The 17,042-nt window shown below is 38.9% G+C and overlaps 1 protein-coding gene and 1 pseudogene across 1 annotated transcript in view; both read left to right on the forward strand.

The window, feature by feature from the left end:
• The window catches only part of ATP6V1C1 (ATPase H+ transporting V1 subunit C1), a 61,189-nt gene that overhangs the window by 25,990 nt on the left and 18,157 nt on the right, over nt 1-17,042 (forward strand). Inside the window, exons 4-7 of the mRNA XM_004457584.5 lie at nt 2,179-2,264; nt 5,673-5,767; nt 13,898-13,989; nt 15,087-15,185. Coding sequence (XP_004457641.3) covers nt 2,179-2,264; nt 5,673-5,767; nt 13,898-13,989; nt 15,087-15,185 — 372 coding nt within the window. The remainder of the gene's footprint in view (nt 1-2,178; nt 2,265-5,672; nt 5,768-13,897; nt 13,990-15,086; nt 15,186-17,042) is intronic.
• On the forward strand, nt 7,187-8,586 carry LOC101428137 (adenylyl cyclase-associated protein 1 pseudogene; annotated as a pseudogene).

Consider the following 17,042-nt stretch of genomic DNA (forward strand, 5'->3'; position numbering starts at 1 on the left):
TCCATCTTGTTCAGTCTTTCTCAATCTTTGTAAGGAATTGAAAAAGCATGTGGTTGTCAGACTTTGGTTAAATTGACAGACAGTACCTTAGTGACTCACATGTTCCAGTTTTTAAAGTCTAAACATTGTGGTATGTGGAGCAAGTTATAGTTTTTATTTTCTCAGTAATGTAATCATTAGCAAGGTTTTTAGGTGATCATGTGTACATTGACATAACTACTCTTATGAAGATGTGTAAGGGAGATCGTAATGTTCTGCAGTGTTAAGCTCATGTATTTGACACCAGGCGATTCCACAGTCTGAACTGTTTCTTTGGTAAACAGGTATATTGTAGAATGTTCATAGCAAATGGTCTCTTTCCAAGGTGCTTGTGAAGTTATATTGGGATAATAGTTCATCTCCTTTGAAGAAAAGGGTGAATTGTGGAGACATAGCCTACAAACCCCAAGTTAAACATCTTGGAGATTTATGACATTTTTTTCCCTGTAATTTTCTATTTTCTTGGGTTTGAGATTATTCAGCATAGGGTTGTCACTCAAATTTAGCCCTTCTATCACTTTTTGCTTGTCCTTTTTGGTTCTTGTTAAAACTGTTTCAGGGATTTCTTAATTTGTCTATCAGTTTCCTCTCCTTGCCATGGTGCAAATAGCCATCTGAGTAACTGTCCTCTGCCTTGTGATCATGATATACCCACTTGAAGTCTAACAGTAGAGACCCCAGCCGACCTTCCTAGCTCTCTTCCCCTACCCTTCAGTCTGCCACTCTGGTTAATCTGGACCTCTTACCGTTCTCTGAATGATCATTGCTTTACTGCCTCTCCTTATTTTGACTCATGTGATGCCCCATGGTAAGAATAATCTTTCTTCTCATTGAATCCTCCTTTCAGAATCATTCCCATCCTTGATTCCCCTGCTCAAGAGCTGTTATGTTTTCTTAATTGTAGTAGTTGGAAGTGATCCCTTCTTCATTTGTGTGTGTCTGTCTTTAACAGCTGGCACTTACCAGAGCTTGCTTTGTTTTGGTATCTCTCTTACTGATTTTATTTTATTTTTTAAAAGATTTATTTATTTATGACACACACCCCCACCCTTGTTGTTGCGTTGTTTGCCCTCCTTCCTATGTGCTCTCTGTGTCTGCTTGTCTTTTCTTTAGGAGACGGTGGGAACTGAACCTGGGACCTCCCATGTGGGAGAGAGGGGCTCCATCGCTTGAGCCATCTCAGCTCCCTGCTTTGTTGTGTCTCTCATTGTCTTTCCTCTTTGTGTCTCCCTGTTATGCCTGCTGCACCTGCCTGTTGCACCAACTCACTGTCTTGCTCATCTTCTCCAGGAGGCACAGGGAACCAAACCTGGGACCTCCCATGTGGTAGGCGGGGGCTCAATTGTTTGAGCCATATCTGCTTCCCTCCAATTGATTTTAAACAATGTAAAGGTAGTGACTTTGTCTTGTGTAATTTTGTATCCTCCCCAGGGCCCAGAAGTTGACTGGAAGGGGGAAACAGCACTGGACTCCCAAATCAAGACACCATATTTAAAACACAGTTCTGCCGTTAACTGCTTTTGTGACTCTGGATAAGTCACCTAATTGCTTTATACTTTGGTGTCTACTTATAAAATGAAGGAGTGACCAGTCAATATATAGGTGCCTTGGTAGTTTGGGAACTCTGGTTTCCTACATAGCACAATAGTTCCTTGCAAATAGTAAATGCTTAATAAATAGTTAATGAATAAATGATGTAGAACCTCATGCTTCATCACTATTATTGCTTGTGTTCTATTGTCTGTTGGACCCCTTTTGTCCTAGGTGAAAGCACAATGTCTGGCATGTAACGGGTACTCCTTTGTTGGTCCTTTCAGTCAGATCCATTGTCTGGTTTCTCATCATAGAATGTATGACTATTTACAGACTGTTTTCCACTAGCTTCCCACTACTTTCTTTCCAGACTACTAAACTCTTTGCGTGTAGTCTCCTTAAAACTCTACAGTTTTTCAGTTTGTGTGTATATATATATATATATATATATATATGTAGTACCTATTCATTCTGTGTGATACAGATACTTATACATATAATGGGAACATAAATGGTCAAATTCAAGTTTTTATGTAACATGTTCGTTGTATAGCATAGAATTTAGATAGTTTTCCTGAAAATGATTATTGATTTTTTTTCCTCAAGTGTGGTTAAGAAAGTGGCTCAATACATGGCTGATGTATTGGAGGACAGTAAAGATAAAGTTCAGGAGAATCTGTTGGCCAATGGAGGTAAGCTAATGTTTCATGATTTAATAATTATTAACTTAAATAAAGTGAATGACTTTGCTACAAAAACGCAAATTTTTTTTTAATGGTCTATAGATAAGTGTATTAGGTACAATAAGAAGCTATTAAAATCTGAGTTGGGTGATACTGCCACTTATATGCTGATATGCTGTTCCCTGAAACATAATCTCATGTAAGACAGTATAATATGGCTAATGATACGGATATCAAGTGTTCCTTGAAAACAGTCTTACAAAGATTTATCTTAGTTCTTTTTGGGACTATTTGATAACTCATATTTGCAAGAAAGTGTCTGAGATATTGTTCCAGCATCTGATAAATAGTGTCCCAGCATTGTTCTAGCTGAATACCTGCAGTTTTTGCTAGCTTTTCACATTAATACATCCACATCTCTAGCCTTATGTTAGACATTATTAATTTTATTACAGGGTGTTTTAGTTACCTAACTGCTCTGACAAATACCACACAACAGAAAGGCTTAACCACAGGCACTTACTGGCACAAGGATCAATGACTAGAAGGCTTTCTTCTCCCTGGGGTTGGTGTCTTCTGGTTGGCTGGTGATCTTGGATTCCATGTCAGTACATACTGTGGTGTTTTCTCCTTTCTCTTCTGGCTTCTGCTAACTTCCAGCTTCTGGCTACTTCCTGTTTTTTCCCTCTGTGTCTGAATTTCGTTCCATTTATAAATGACTCCAGCAATCTAGGTTCAAGGCCAAACGGATTCAGTTGGCTACACCTTAATTTAAAATAACACCTTCAGAAAGTCCTATTTACAGTACTGTCTTAGTTTACCAATGGGCTGCCAATGCAAAGTACCAGAAATGTTTTGGTTTTTATAAAGGGGTTTTATTTGGGGTAAAAGCTTACAGTTCTGAGGCTGTGAAATGTCCAAATCTCAAGGTACCGTCAGTGGTGCCTTCTCACTAAAATCAGCTACCATTGATGCTGGCGTCCTACAGTGTGGTGATCCAGGCATATGGCAGGGCTCGTCTCCTCAGCTTTGAACTGCTCTATGAGTCCAGCCTCTTGGGCGCTTTGTGCTTAAGGGATTTTCTGGTCCTTTCACATAGCAGGATAAAAAAATGGAGGCTTCTTTTTTCTCTTCGTCTATGTTTATGTGAGACCCAGCAAGAGAATAGAGACTCAACCTGAGTCACGCTTCACTGAATCCAATCAAAAGCAATCTAATCAGGTGATCTAAAGTGAATCTATGCAATCAAAAGGGAATCACACCTAGAGGAATAGATTAGTTTAAGAAAGCAATCTTTTTCTGGGGTTCACAAAATTCAAACAGTCACAAAGGGTTCCCACTCAACAGGAGTGGATTAAGATTAAGAGCATGTTTTTCTGGGGTATGTAATTCAAATCCCCAACACAGAGTTATGCATCTTGCCCTTTAATTTATGATATTTCTTTAATCTTCATAAAATAGTCCACTACTGACCTCTCTGTGGCTAGACTTTTAGTGGTTTGTCTTGAAAGTAAATAATCCTTTCCTTTTATTCTCTACCATATTGTCTGCTGTGATTAGGTCACTGTATTTTAGATCTCGTGTTTCTCCGATCTCATTTTGTCTTGCAAATAATGTTCAATAAATATTTATTGAATCAATAAAGGAGATAGTAATTTAATTTTGTTCTTGGTTATAATAGTGATCCTAATCTAATTGTTGTTTCTATTAATTTGTATTTGGAGACAGAAGAAAAGAGGGGAGATAGGGGAGATATGTTAATTTACAGTCCCTTTACTGATTTTCTCAGGTGTTTGATGAACAGAGAGTCCAATAGATAGAACAGGGTTGACAATTTATGGGTAATCCATCTAAAATTGCTTTTGGAATCTATCTAAAATTAGCTTGTGTGTATTATGTAAGGAGAAGTTGAGGATAGATATTTTTATATGAATTACTTTTGTCAATTAGCTCTGCCATACTTGACATTTGGTTTTCCTGACCTTGATCCCATTAGACTTGATGGGTTAAGTCTTCTTAATTCTTCAACTTCCAGGGAAGTTGTTAAAACTCTTTGGTTCCAATTGTATTCTCCCTATTTGAAAGCAAGAAGAGCTGTGTTTTAAAGATTATTGAAGTGTAGCCTCCTAGAAACAGTCATCATATATCTTCAGTTTCAGTAAATTGGCAAAAAAAGAACATTTTTGTCAACTTGTGCTTATTTTGAGAAGATGATTTGAAGTAGCTTTTTTTTTTATAATTATTACTTTTATTTTCTCTCCCCTTCCCCCCCGCCCCCAGTTGTCTGTTGTCTGTGTCTATTTGCTGCGTGTTCTTCTTTGTCTGCTTCTGTTGTTGTCAGCGGCATGGGAATCTGTGTTTCTTTTGGTTGCGTCATCTTGCTGTCAGCTTTCTGTGTGTGCGGCATCATTCCTGGGCAGGTTGCACTTTGTTTTGCACTGGGCGGCTCTCCTTATGGGGCACACTCCTTGCGCGTGAGGCTCCCCTACACAGGGGACACCCCTGTGTGGCATGGCACTCCTTATGTGCATCAACACTGCGCATGGACCAGCTCCACATGGGCCAAGGAGGCCCAGGGTTTGAACCGCAGACCTCCCATGTGGTAGACGGACGCCCTAACCACTGGGCCAAGTCCTCTTCCCAATGTGTGTGTGGTTTTTGTTTTTTTTTTTTTTAAAGATTTATTTATTTATTTATTTCTCTCCCCTTCCCCTCCTACCCCAGTTGTCTGTTCTCTGTGTCTGTTTGCTGCGTGTTCTTCTTTGTCCCCTTCTGTTGTTGTCAGCAGCACTGGGAATCTGTATTTCTTTTTGTTGTGTCATCTTGTTGTGTCAGCTCTCCGTGTGTGCGGCACCATTCTTGGGCAGGCTGCACTTTCTTTTGTGCTGGGCGGCTTTCCTCACAGGATGCACTGCTTGCGCATGGGGCTCCCCTACACGGGGGACACCCCTGCGTGTCAGGGCACTCCTTGCGCGCATCAGCACTGCACATGGGCTAGCTCCACACGGGTCAAGGAGGCCTGGGGTTTGAACTGCAGCCTCCCATGTGGTAGACGGACACCCTAACCAGTGGGCCAAGTCCGTTTCCCTGAAGTAGCTTTTTAATCTTCATGTCTCTTTTTCCTATTACGGGACTATGGGTCTATGTATATATTAAGTCATCAAATTAGTAGAAGAGTCTTAATACATGTATTTTAAATTTTGAGTAAGAAGAGATCTTCAGATTGCAGGGTAAGATTTTTGATTAATCCATGTTACTTAATATAGTTCCACATCTATTTAATCAGAACTCTTCAGAAATGAGATCTTTGCTGATTTTCTGAAGGCTGGCTTCTGCATTAAAATGTATTACTGTGTAATAAACTATAAAAAATTTCACTGCTTCATCTTCTGTAATGAATTTATTTCCCCATTTCAGTTGACTTGGTTACTTATATAACAAGATTCCAGTGGGACATGGCCAAATATCCAATCAAGCAGTCTCTGAAAAATATTTCTGAAATAATTGCCAAGGTAAGATCCAAATGAAAACAAGTAGGACACATTGATTTATAGTGGCTTTATATTTTTATAAATATTTAGCTGTGAAATACTATACACAAGTATAGTATTGACAAGGTAACTTAATTATATGTCCCATACAAACAGGAGGTACCTTTTACAACTTTACTGAAAAGAAAGATGTTAAAAAAGATATTTTTCACTTATAAAAATAGAATCCTCAAGTTTTGTAGTTTACTTATTAATCTTGGTTAACTTTAAGTATTGTGTCAACAGTGTTTTAAATAAGTAGCTTTAACATTTTATAATTATTTATAAATTTTAAGTGTAACAGATCATGCACAGTAGGAAATTGGAATCTATTAAAGGTTTCTGAATAATTTAGGTATATGATAATATAAACACTTAAGTTTTATATATGGCACTGCTTCAAAACATTAAACTTTATGGGATTTCTGACTCCTTCTGACTATTCGTATTGATCCTCTATCCAGAAAAATACCCATATTTATGTACCATATGATTTTACGTTCAAGTTTCAGGGAGAGTATACCCATACCTATCAGTCCCTGAAACCCATCCATTAACTCACCAAGTTGAGTTCTTTTTATCTTGGGAAGTCCTTCGATGAGAGAAAATACAAAATTCTTTCCCAAAATTATAATGAGGCAAATCAACAAGGACCTATTTGCCAACAATTGTAATGGCCTGGCGAGGGTGATAGAATGGGTAATAAAATTACTTGGACTGATTTTTCCCTGGTTCCAGTGACCTGGTGGTACAGTATGCTCTTGAGTTGAATGTAAATGAATAGACTATCAAAGGTTTTAACTAAATTCTTATATAATTTAATGAGGAGTAGTTTGATAATATAAAGTAGTGCTATTTATATATCTACATAAAATATGACTGAACCTTATTTAGCAAAGCTTTAGTATTTCCTTGCTTCCTCATATTATTAGAAGCAAAATTGTTTAAAATAAGGATGTGGTATTTCTTCCTCATTGGGCATAAAATATGAAACTTGAAAATTTATAGACTGCTAACACAGTACTTTGGGTAATTTTGAATGCAAATTAACATTGAGATTTAAAAGTAGAATTAAACTGCAGGCTTTGAGTAATCAGAAATAATTAAAAAGAAGCAGGTTACAGAGAACCACCTATAACTACAGAGCTGATTTTCAGTTAAGTTCTTCAAGTGGAAATAGCAGTAGTATTTAGTATCCTGGGTGATTTATTTATTATATATTAATACAGTTGGCATTCTCTCTTCATTGATGGCATTTACCTGGTATGTATTCTGAAAATATAAATTGATTTTAATGGCAGTCTAAGCCAAATAATCTGGAAGGGAAATCTGTCAGAGAAAAATGTAAATGGTATATATGACAATGAAATAAAAATGTGGAGAGCAACTGTTTACCTTCCCAAAGTGGTACATTATGGCTCACATGCAAAATCTGGTAGAAAGTTTAGAGAGGGTAGTGGGTCATCTTGAGGCAATATCCTAAGTCTCTGACATGCACCATGGGTATGGAGACAGACATCCAAAAGGAGCAGCTCCTGATGTGGAAGCATTTGAGTTGCTCCTTGCCAGTCCTGTAGCAGAGTACCTTAAGATCAGTAAAGAGATTGGGGGAGATGGGCAGAAGCACATGGAGATGGTCCACACAGACCTGAAGCTGAAGCAAGCTCTCTTGGTTACAGTCTTTCAGTGCCAGCATCCAGCAGGTAATAAGCTTTCTGAATTCTTGGCTCCCATCTCAGAACAGATCCAAGAAGTGATATAACCTTTCAAGAGAAAAAACGAGGCAGCAAGTTGTTGAATTACCTGTTAGCTGTCAATGAAAGCATCCAGGCCTGGGTTGGGTGGCTATGGCTTCTGTGTGAAAGAAATGAATGATACTGTCATGTTTTATACAAATTGAGTCCTGAGGGAGAACAAAGATATGCATAAGAAGCATGTGGACTGGATCAAAGCTTACTTAAGTATATAGACAGAGCTGCAGGCTTATATTGAGTATGATATCACTGAACTGGTCTGGAGCAAAACAGGCCCTGTGGCAAAAGAGTGGATTGCCATCTGAACCCTCTGCTGGATCGGGTCATCCTCTCTCCGCCTCCACCAGATCCCTCTCTCCCCTCCCACCAGTTCCCACCAGTTAAGGTTCAGATGACTCTGCTTCACGCTCAGCAGTGTTTGCCCAGATTAATCGGGGGAAAGCATCACACACGCCCTGAAACATGTATCTGATGACCTGAAGACTCACGGGAATCCTGCCCTCAAGGCTCAGAGTGGCCAAGTATCCAGTAGTCCCAGACAGTTTTCCGCACCTAAACCAGGAGTCGGTCCCTCCATCAAAGCTGCCACAAAGAAAGAGCCAGCTCTACTTGGACTGGAAGGCAAGAAGTAGAGAGTGGAAAATCAGGAGACTGTTTCTAACCTCGTGATTGATGATACAGAGCCGAAACAGGTGTCTTACACATAGAAAGTGTCAATACAACTTTGAAAATCAAGGGCAACATTAACTCCATTACAGTAAATAACTGTAAGAAACTCTGTCTGGTGCTTGATAACATGGGGGGCATTATGGAAATAATCAATTGTAGGGATGTCAAAGTGCCATCCATTTCCATCAACAGAACAGGTGGTTGCCATGCTTATCTGAGCAAGAATTCCTTACATTGTGAGATAGTACTATATCTTCTGAGATGAATGTCCATATTCCTACAGAAGGCAGTGACTTTGAGTTCCCAGTTCTTAAGCAGTTCAAAACCCTATGGAATGGGCAAAAGTTGGTCACCACAGTGACAGAAGTTGCTGGATAAGCAAAGGGCCACTGGGTTCTTTGCCCTCTCTCGTACAACATGGGATAAACCTGTGACAAGACGGTTCTTTTCTAGATTTCCTCTGCCTTTCTGCTCTTAAACTGCATCTCTGCTTTGAGAAGCACAGTGTGGCAGTTTAATATTATTGATGAATTCCAAAAAGAAGTGCTGATTATGGTTGAAAACTGATATGTTCCTCTGGGCTAGTGATACCCTTCGATTGTATGATTCAGAGGTTTCACTTTTACTTGATTAAATTATGAGTAGGGCTTTGATTGGGCCACATCATTAGGATGCCCTAAGGAGGTGGGAACTCACAGAGAAAACATGGCAGAGGACAAAGTTAGAGTTTTAATGCTGGAGCCCCAGGTAAATGCACAGAGAAGCAGGTATGTGAAGAAAGGGAGAAGGCTCCATTAGAAATGGCAGAGGCCCTGGGAAGAGGCATGAGTCATTCATCTGATAGTGTATAGCTGGCCTGTGGAGAGAGCGGAGTAGCTGAGCTCAGAGAGAAATGAGCCCCAGGAGAGAGAGGAGGCTTATCCCAGCCTACAGCTGATATTGGAAGAAGCTGGGATCATGGAGCCTTAAGGGGAAAAGGAAGCCTGAACTCTTGCAGATGTCGGCAGCCATCTTGCTCCAACATGTGGCAACAGACTTTTGTGAGGGAAGTAACTTATGCTTTATATAGCCTGGTAACTGTCAGCTTCTACCCCAAATAAATACCTTTTTATAAAAGCCAACAGATTTCTGGTATTTTGCATCAGCACCTCTTTGGCTGACTAATACAACTATACCTGCCTTCACTGAAATATACTTCAGGCTAAGATTTGGGGTGGGATAGCAGGTCATTTGATCATCTGCAAGAAGGTAGAGCTTTTCTATATCAGCTCAAAAAGTCAGTTCTTTTGGAACTGCAGACCAGGATTAGTAGGCTTTAATAAGCTTTCAATTTTTGAGGGTTACTCTGTCAACAGTCTTTTGGGAAGAATAAAACAGTCCCCAGGAAATAATAGATAATAATGTTCATACAAGTCAATCTTTTTCTAACAATGAGCATGAGGATAGCAACTGGTGTGATTCCAGTTGGTTCTTCTAACTGAACTAATTTTTCGCTGTTGACAAGTGAGACTAGGGCTACACCAGATTAAAGGCTGAGGCCTGGCCATCTAGCAGTCCAAGCAAAATTGTTTATTATAAGCATTACTTTTATTTTGCATTCCATACTGGGTCTGCCTGAACCATGAGATAGTAGGTTCTTCTGCACCAGCTCCTGTAGTGTAGCAAAGTTAAAGGAGTCTTTGACCTGTTCTTTTTCTCTGGGATCTCTGCCTAAGCACCTTCTTACAGAGATGAATTAAAAAGAAAAGGGTGGTGGTGGTGGGGAGGAAAAGCAGTACCCTATTACAAGGGATCTGGCATGCCTTCCATCTTTACTGCCTTTTCTTCCCATGTCATGCTCAGCAGCTTATGACTTCTGTCCAGGCACCTGAGCAGAGGACCAAAACCTCCACTGCAGGCTGGTTTTAGGTTGCTGTTTATGGCAAAACCTTGCACAGCACTGCTAATGAAAATTAGCAGTTTCCCCTCTAGGACAAACACTTATCAAAATATGCAGCTTTTTTGGTGGGAGAGAGATTGTCCTGTGCCGCCTACCCATCTGTGGAAATAATCCTTTATATACTTTAATTATACAGTAAATAGAATAAAGTTAATACCAAAAATAAAATAAAAATGTGATATGGTAGTTGGGGTGGTTAGTTTTATATATAATAGAATCAAGAAATGGCAACAAGATAAAAGGTGGAATGACATAGCTGAGTGCTTATCAGATTGCCTATTTGATACATTCCTCATTCATATTTGGAATTGAAAGTAGTCTTTTTGTTGGATTATTGATGAGCGTGTTTTAATGTTGTAAACATTAAACAAAGTTTAATAACTTTGTTATTAAAGTAGCAAAGTTAAACATTTACTTCCCTGTATACCTGAGATATTTGACATATGAATTATAAATGTTATTGGGTTTTTCAGAGAAGACTGTACTGTTTAGATATATCAGCAGGGAAACAATCCTTGTCTTTAAGCTGAAAAACAAATTTTAGGATTATTGAACAAAATCACATTTTAAGATCTTGTATTCTTTTGTTTTTGAGTTATATGTTTATGGTTATAGCTCATTTTTGTTAAGGTTTGAGGACATACATGTTCAAAAGATCACGTGTAGGGAAGCAGACTTGGCCCAGTGGTTAGGGTGCCCGTCTACCACATGGGAGGTCTGCGGTTCAAACCCTGGGCCTCCTGACCCGTGTGGAGCTGTCCCATGTGCAGTGCTGATGCGTGCAAGGAGTGACGCACCACCCAGGGGTGTCCCCTGCGTAGGGGAGCCCCACGTGCAAGGAGTGCGCCCCATAAGGAGAGCCGCTCAGCGTGAAAGAAAGTGCAGCCTGCCCAGGAATGGCGCTGCACACACGGAGAGCTGATACAGCAAGATGACGCCACAACAACAAAAAAAGAAACACAGAATCCCGTACCTCTGACAACAACAGAAGCGGACATAAAGAAGAACACGCAGCAAATGGACATAGAACAGACAACTGGGGCAGGGGAGGGAGAGAAATAAATAAAATAAATTAAAAAATAAAAGATAACGTGTAAAATAATTTTAATTGAACAGTACAGTTTTTTTTTAAGATTTTATTTATTTAATCCCCATCCTACCCCCACCCCCACCCCCCCCACCCCCACCCCCACCCCTGGTTGTCTGTTCTCTGTGTCTATTTGCTGCGTCTTGTTTCTTTGTCACTTCTGTTGTCGTCAGCGGCACGGGAAGTGTGGGCGGTGCCATTCCTGGGCAGGCTGCACTTTCTTTCGTGCTGGGCAGCTTTCCTTACGGGGCGCACTCCTCGCCCGTGGGGCTCCTCTACGCAGGGACACCCCTGTGTGGCAGGGCACTTCTTGCGCGCATCAGCACTGCACATGGGCCAGCTCCACACGGGTCAAGGAGGCCCGGGGTTTGAACCGCGGACCTCCCATGTGGTAGGGGGGCGCCCTAACCACTGGGCCAAGTCCGTTTCCCAGAACAGTACAGTTTTAATGCTGGTTTAGTTCTTCAAGACTTGAGTACGTTAAATATGTCAATATGAGCCTGGGAATACAAAGGTGAAAGAATACTGCTCTCAGCCTGTAAACTGGAATAAGGAATAAGGATGGGGACCAAAGAGATGGAACACAGAGAAGACTGGACTGGGTATACCTTAATGAGATTTTAAGAGAGGTGATATTTGATGAGGGTCTAAAAGGGCATGCTGGAGGGCAGGCAGAGAAGAGAGGAGCCAAGAGGAGGACCCATTTTTAAGGCATGGAGGTGGGAAGGAACGTAGAATTTCGGAAAGATAAGACCACTGTGGTTGGGCATTAGGTAGGTAGGAGAGTGGCAAAAGATGAGGCTTTTAAAGGAAAGTCAACATCAGGACTTTATATGAAGACTTGTTAAGTCAAATTAGAATAAAGAACATGGGTTTTAAATATGTAATATTACTCACCTTGTGAGAATTCTTGAAATAAGAATTATTTACAGAAAATTTTGTTCCTGATTATTTAGTGAACAAAATTGAGCAATAATTTACCACCAAAAGAAATGGACAAATATTAGGGCCACAATTTATTAATGTTATGAGTAGGAAGTTACATAGTAGAAAATGGTATAGTCACTCATGAAAACAATTATTGTACAGTGACTTTTAAAGCCATGGTTACATGGTAACAAACCACAGAAAAGACTAGGGCTGTTAAATTTAAGTTGAATGATTTTCCTGTTTTATTTAGAATTACAAATTGAATCAGACCTTCTGTGAGGTGGAATGTTATTGCTTAAAATGTAAAGGAAAAAGTCTACTCAGAGATGATTAGTTTTAAACTGTATGCTACTTAACATCATCTTTTTGGTAGATGGAAGTGTTATTAGGAGAATAAGATTTTGGAATTTCAAAATTGACACCTTAGAAATCCTCCAGCCTTGTAATTTTAGAGATGGAAAAGTGGAGGAGACACAGAAAAATGTATCTGCACCTTGTAAAAATGAAACCGATAACCCTCTGTCCTTTTTTTCATATCCTAATTTACATTAGTGTGTCTGATAAAATAGAACTAATAAAATGCTGTCCCAAGATCAGTGTGAGCTGTGTTTTGAATAGGGTCAAAAAAGTAATTTTATTAGGTTAGAATTATTTGAATTTTGAGGATATATTCTAGTATTTAGAAAGGTTTTTTTTGCATGTATCACATCTAAGTCCATATTATTACTCCAATTTACAGATAAGGAAGCAGACTCAGAGAGGTGAGGTGACTTATCCTATATCACACAGTAATAGTGTGGGAGCCATGAGTTGAAACCAATTCTTCAAATCTTAAATCTAGTGCTTTATGTTTTCTCTCTAAATTGTTAGTTTTAGACTTCTTTCTGAAAAATCAGTTTTGTAACATTTATAAATAAATTCAACTAAAATTTTAATTTCATTGAAAAAATATTTTGTGTAATGATAGTGAAGTTGGAATAATTTAGTTCCTTTTGGAATTTTAATTAGTAATTGTCAAACCTAGTAGTGGTCCTACATTCCATTTACATGACTTAAGAAATATTAAGTAGGGAAGTGGACTTGTCCCAGTGGTTAGGGCGTCTGTCTACCACATGGGAGGTCTGCGGTTCAAACCCCGGGCCTCCTTGACCCATGTGAAGCTGGCCCACGCGCAGTGCTGATGCGCGCAAGTAGTGCCTTGCCACGCGGGGTGTCCCCACGTAGGGGAGCCCCACGCGCAAGGAGCGCGCCCCGTAAGGAGAGCCGCCCATCGCGAAAGAAAGTGCAGTCTGCCCAGGAATGGCACCGCACACACACAGAGCTGACACAACAAGATAACACAACAAAAAGAAACACAGATTTCCCATGCTGCTGACAACAACAGAAGCCAACAAAGAAGAACACGCAGCGAATAGACACAGAGAACATACAACTGGAGCTGGGGGGAAGGGGAGAGAAATAAATAAATCTTTTTTTTTTTTAAAGAAATATTAAGTAATTAAGATACATGTAAAATAAACACATCATCTATTAGTAGAAATTATCACTGCCATCAAAAATAAAGCAGCATATTTTTAAAATGATTTTTTAAAGGTTGAACTTTTAAAATAGAATCGTTTGTAGATCGGGAACTAGTGAGTTTTTTTTGGTAAAAGTAAATGGTAAAGTATAGCTATTTTAATTGAATTGGGACAGATTTAGGAAAATTTTATTTTTCTTCTTTTATTTTAAAGGGGGTAACTCAGATTGACAATGACCTGAAATCTCGAGCATCTGCATACAATAACCTGAAAGGGAATCTTCAGAATTTGGAACGGAAGAATGCGTAAGCATATCAAGTATATGTGAATGTTAAAAATTGGGGAAGCATTCTAGCATATATTGAGTTAGATATTGTTGGGTTTTAGTAGGTTCCAGTTTATGTTGTTTCTGTTATCAAAATGGGTTTTTTTTTAGTACACAGAGAAAAGTCCATTAAGGTGTAAATTTACAGATTTAGGCTAGTTAAAACAAGTGTGAGGCTGATTTATTATACTTGTTCGTAATACTTGGAAGTAGAATTAGGTCCTGGTTTATCCCTTTTTATTCCTTGATATTTCACTGAAAAAGTGGCCAAAGTTAATTGTTTTAAATTAAATCATAGTTTAATTTAAAACTAAAAGGAGCTTAAAGACTCCTTTTATGATGTAAACAGTCATTTTCTAATTTGTATGTTTTCCAAGTTTATTTTTCACACAGTTGGTTTTCTTAAAATAGGACACACTTATTTTGATTGTTCTCCTTTTATTGGGTATAACTATTCCAAGTAGCTTTCAGAACTTAACTACTCAGATTATCCATCCCTGTCCAGAATCCCCAGAGGGAAAGGTGATTGGATACTCGTCAGTGATGTAACAGAGCATGACATTTTAATTATGAAAGATTGTTACTGGAAGACCACTTGAAGATTGATTTGAAAGAGATGGTTATTAGGCTAACTAACCAAATGATACCCAAGGTGAGGGAGGAAATCCAAAGGTTGTGCTTAGGTGATAGAATTTTATAACTATGAAATAGACTTTAATTGATGTCTAATGAATAGCAGTTTCCCAGACATGATACTATATATGTAATCAAGAGAAAAGTTGAGTTAAAATAATTAAACACAAAGGGTGATATTAAAGGCAAATTTTGCCAAATGTTGACATATCTTTGGTTACAGGGATAGAAACTTTTCAACCAAAAAAATTTTTCTCTTTTTTATTTTATTTTCAGCTAAATTTTGACTTCTTAACTACGACTCCTGCTTATCTCTTAAGACAAATACATATATAAAATATGTGACCGAATAGCCTCCAATTTCGTCATTATAGCACATAATTATTTATGTAATTAATTGTAACACATAGTTATCAGCCTAATGATTTTTTTGTTATTCCTCAGAGGAAGTTTGCTAACTAGAAGTCTAGCAGAAATTGTGAAGAAGGATGACTTTGTTCTTGATTCAGAGTATCTCATCACATTATTGGTGGTAGTTCCAAAGTACGTCATTCTATTACAAATGGTTTTTACTTATTAAAATATAAGAAGAATGTTAGTAGCTGATATTGCAGTTTGAAGTATTCTAGAAAACACAAGTGTAAAGGGAACCTTGCCATTCATTCTGTTATCCAACATATTTTCATGAGACACGTGCAGTGGAAATAAGTTCATAACCTGTCATCTCAAGTACAACTTGAGATTCCAAATCAAATTTAGAAACTTGGTAGAGTTGGCTATTTAATAGTTAAGTAATGCTAAATTATTGGTTTTTTAAAATTTTTTAGTTTATTTTCTTAAAGATTATTTATTTCGCCCCCCATTGTCTGCTCTCTCTGTCCATTCACTGTGTGTTCATCTGTGTCTGCTTGTATTCTCAGTAGGTGGCTCTGAGAACCGATCCTGGGACCTTCCGGAGTAGGAGAGAGGTGATCATTCTCTTGAGCCACCTCAGCTCCCTGGTCTGCTGCATCTCTTATGGTCAGCACTCCTGTGCTGGGCAGCACTCTGTGTGGGCCAACTTGCCACATGGCCCCGCTTGCCTTCGTCAGAAGGCCCTGAGTATCAAACCCTGGACCTCCTGTATGGTAGACAGGAGCCCAGTTGCTTGAGCCACATCTGCTTCCCCATTGGATTTTTTAAAAACACAGATTTTTCAAAATGATTAGGGAAGTCTTTGTGTTTGTGTTTCTTTATGACTGGGTAGGATAAATTAAGCCCCATAAGAAGCAAATGATGGATTAGATCAGGGGGTTAGCAAACTTTTTCTGTAAAGGGCCAAATAGCAAATATTTTAGACTATGTAGGCCACATGGTTTCTGTTGTGACTACTCAATCTGCCACATCGACTTTGCCATTGTGGCTGAAAACAGCCATAGACAATAAATTAAGCGAATAGATATGGCTGTGTTTCAATAAAATTTTATTTGCAGGAAAAGGCACAGGCTGTGAGCATAGGTGGTCGATCTCTGGATTAGACGACCCTTGAAGTGTCCTTTAGAGTAGACCTTCTGTGTTAATTAGCATTTTATCTTTGTTAAACTTGGTCAGATGAATCCTTTGAACACTCATAGAGCTCTCTATGTTTGTGTGTGGTGGAGTGTGAGTGTGTGTATGTGTTTTAACCACTGCTAATCGTTTCACTTCCTTACACTGAGCTCTTGCTATTGGGGAATCCCTGGGATCCAGACAGGTGGGAGATCTGGGACTCCTAGGGCATCATTGCGCGAAGCCTTCCCTCACTGTGCTCTGCATTTTTATCTGGTTAGGAAATGGAGTATTGGAAAATGATGCCTCTTTACTGCAGAATGCAAGCTTCTGGATTACTCTTTACACAAGGAGAAGGGCTTAAAACCAAGGGTTTGGTTCCTAAAGTTTTATGTTTCAGTTACATAATTTCCTCTCTCCTGCTTCCCTGCTAGGAACACTGATCAGTTGTAGCAAATTTCTCTGTATCTTTGTTTTTGTACTATATAGGAAAATAACTGCCCTGGTGAAAGGTTTGTCTTATTCAACCTTTACTTAAAATTTGTTCTTAAAACTAGAGGTTTTCAGAATTTTCTGTACACTATAATTGAAACATAAGCTCTAGGGCACTTTAATGAATTATTCTCTTTCCTAGCCTACAGATACCACCATTGTTAATTTTGAATCTCAGATATAGTGGTTTCTCCCCACACCCTCAAAGCCAAGGCTTCTAGAGAAGGTTGTTGCACAATGTTCCTTGACGACATAGTTTACTGTCACTTTTTCTTACACAATACTTCCTGGTACACTTTACTTTCAGTAAATACAGTTTTATCTAGTCTTTCATAATGGCCACTGAATGAAAATGGTAGGGATTTCAGCATGGCCTTTTTC

Source organism: Dasypus novemcinctus, chromosome 14 (assembly GCF_030445035.2).
Source record: "Dasypus novemcinctus isolate mDasNov1 chromosome 14, mDasNov1.1.hap2, whole genome shotgun sequence".
Classification (NCBI taxonomy): Eukaryota; Metazoa; Chordata; class Mammalia; order Cingulata; family Dasypodidae; genus Dasypus; species Dasypus novemcinctus.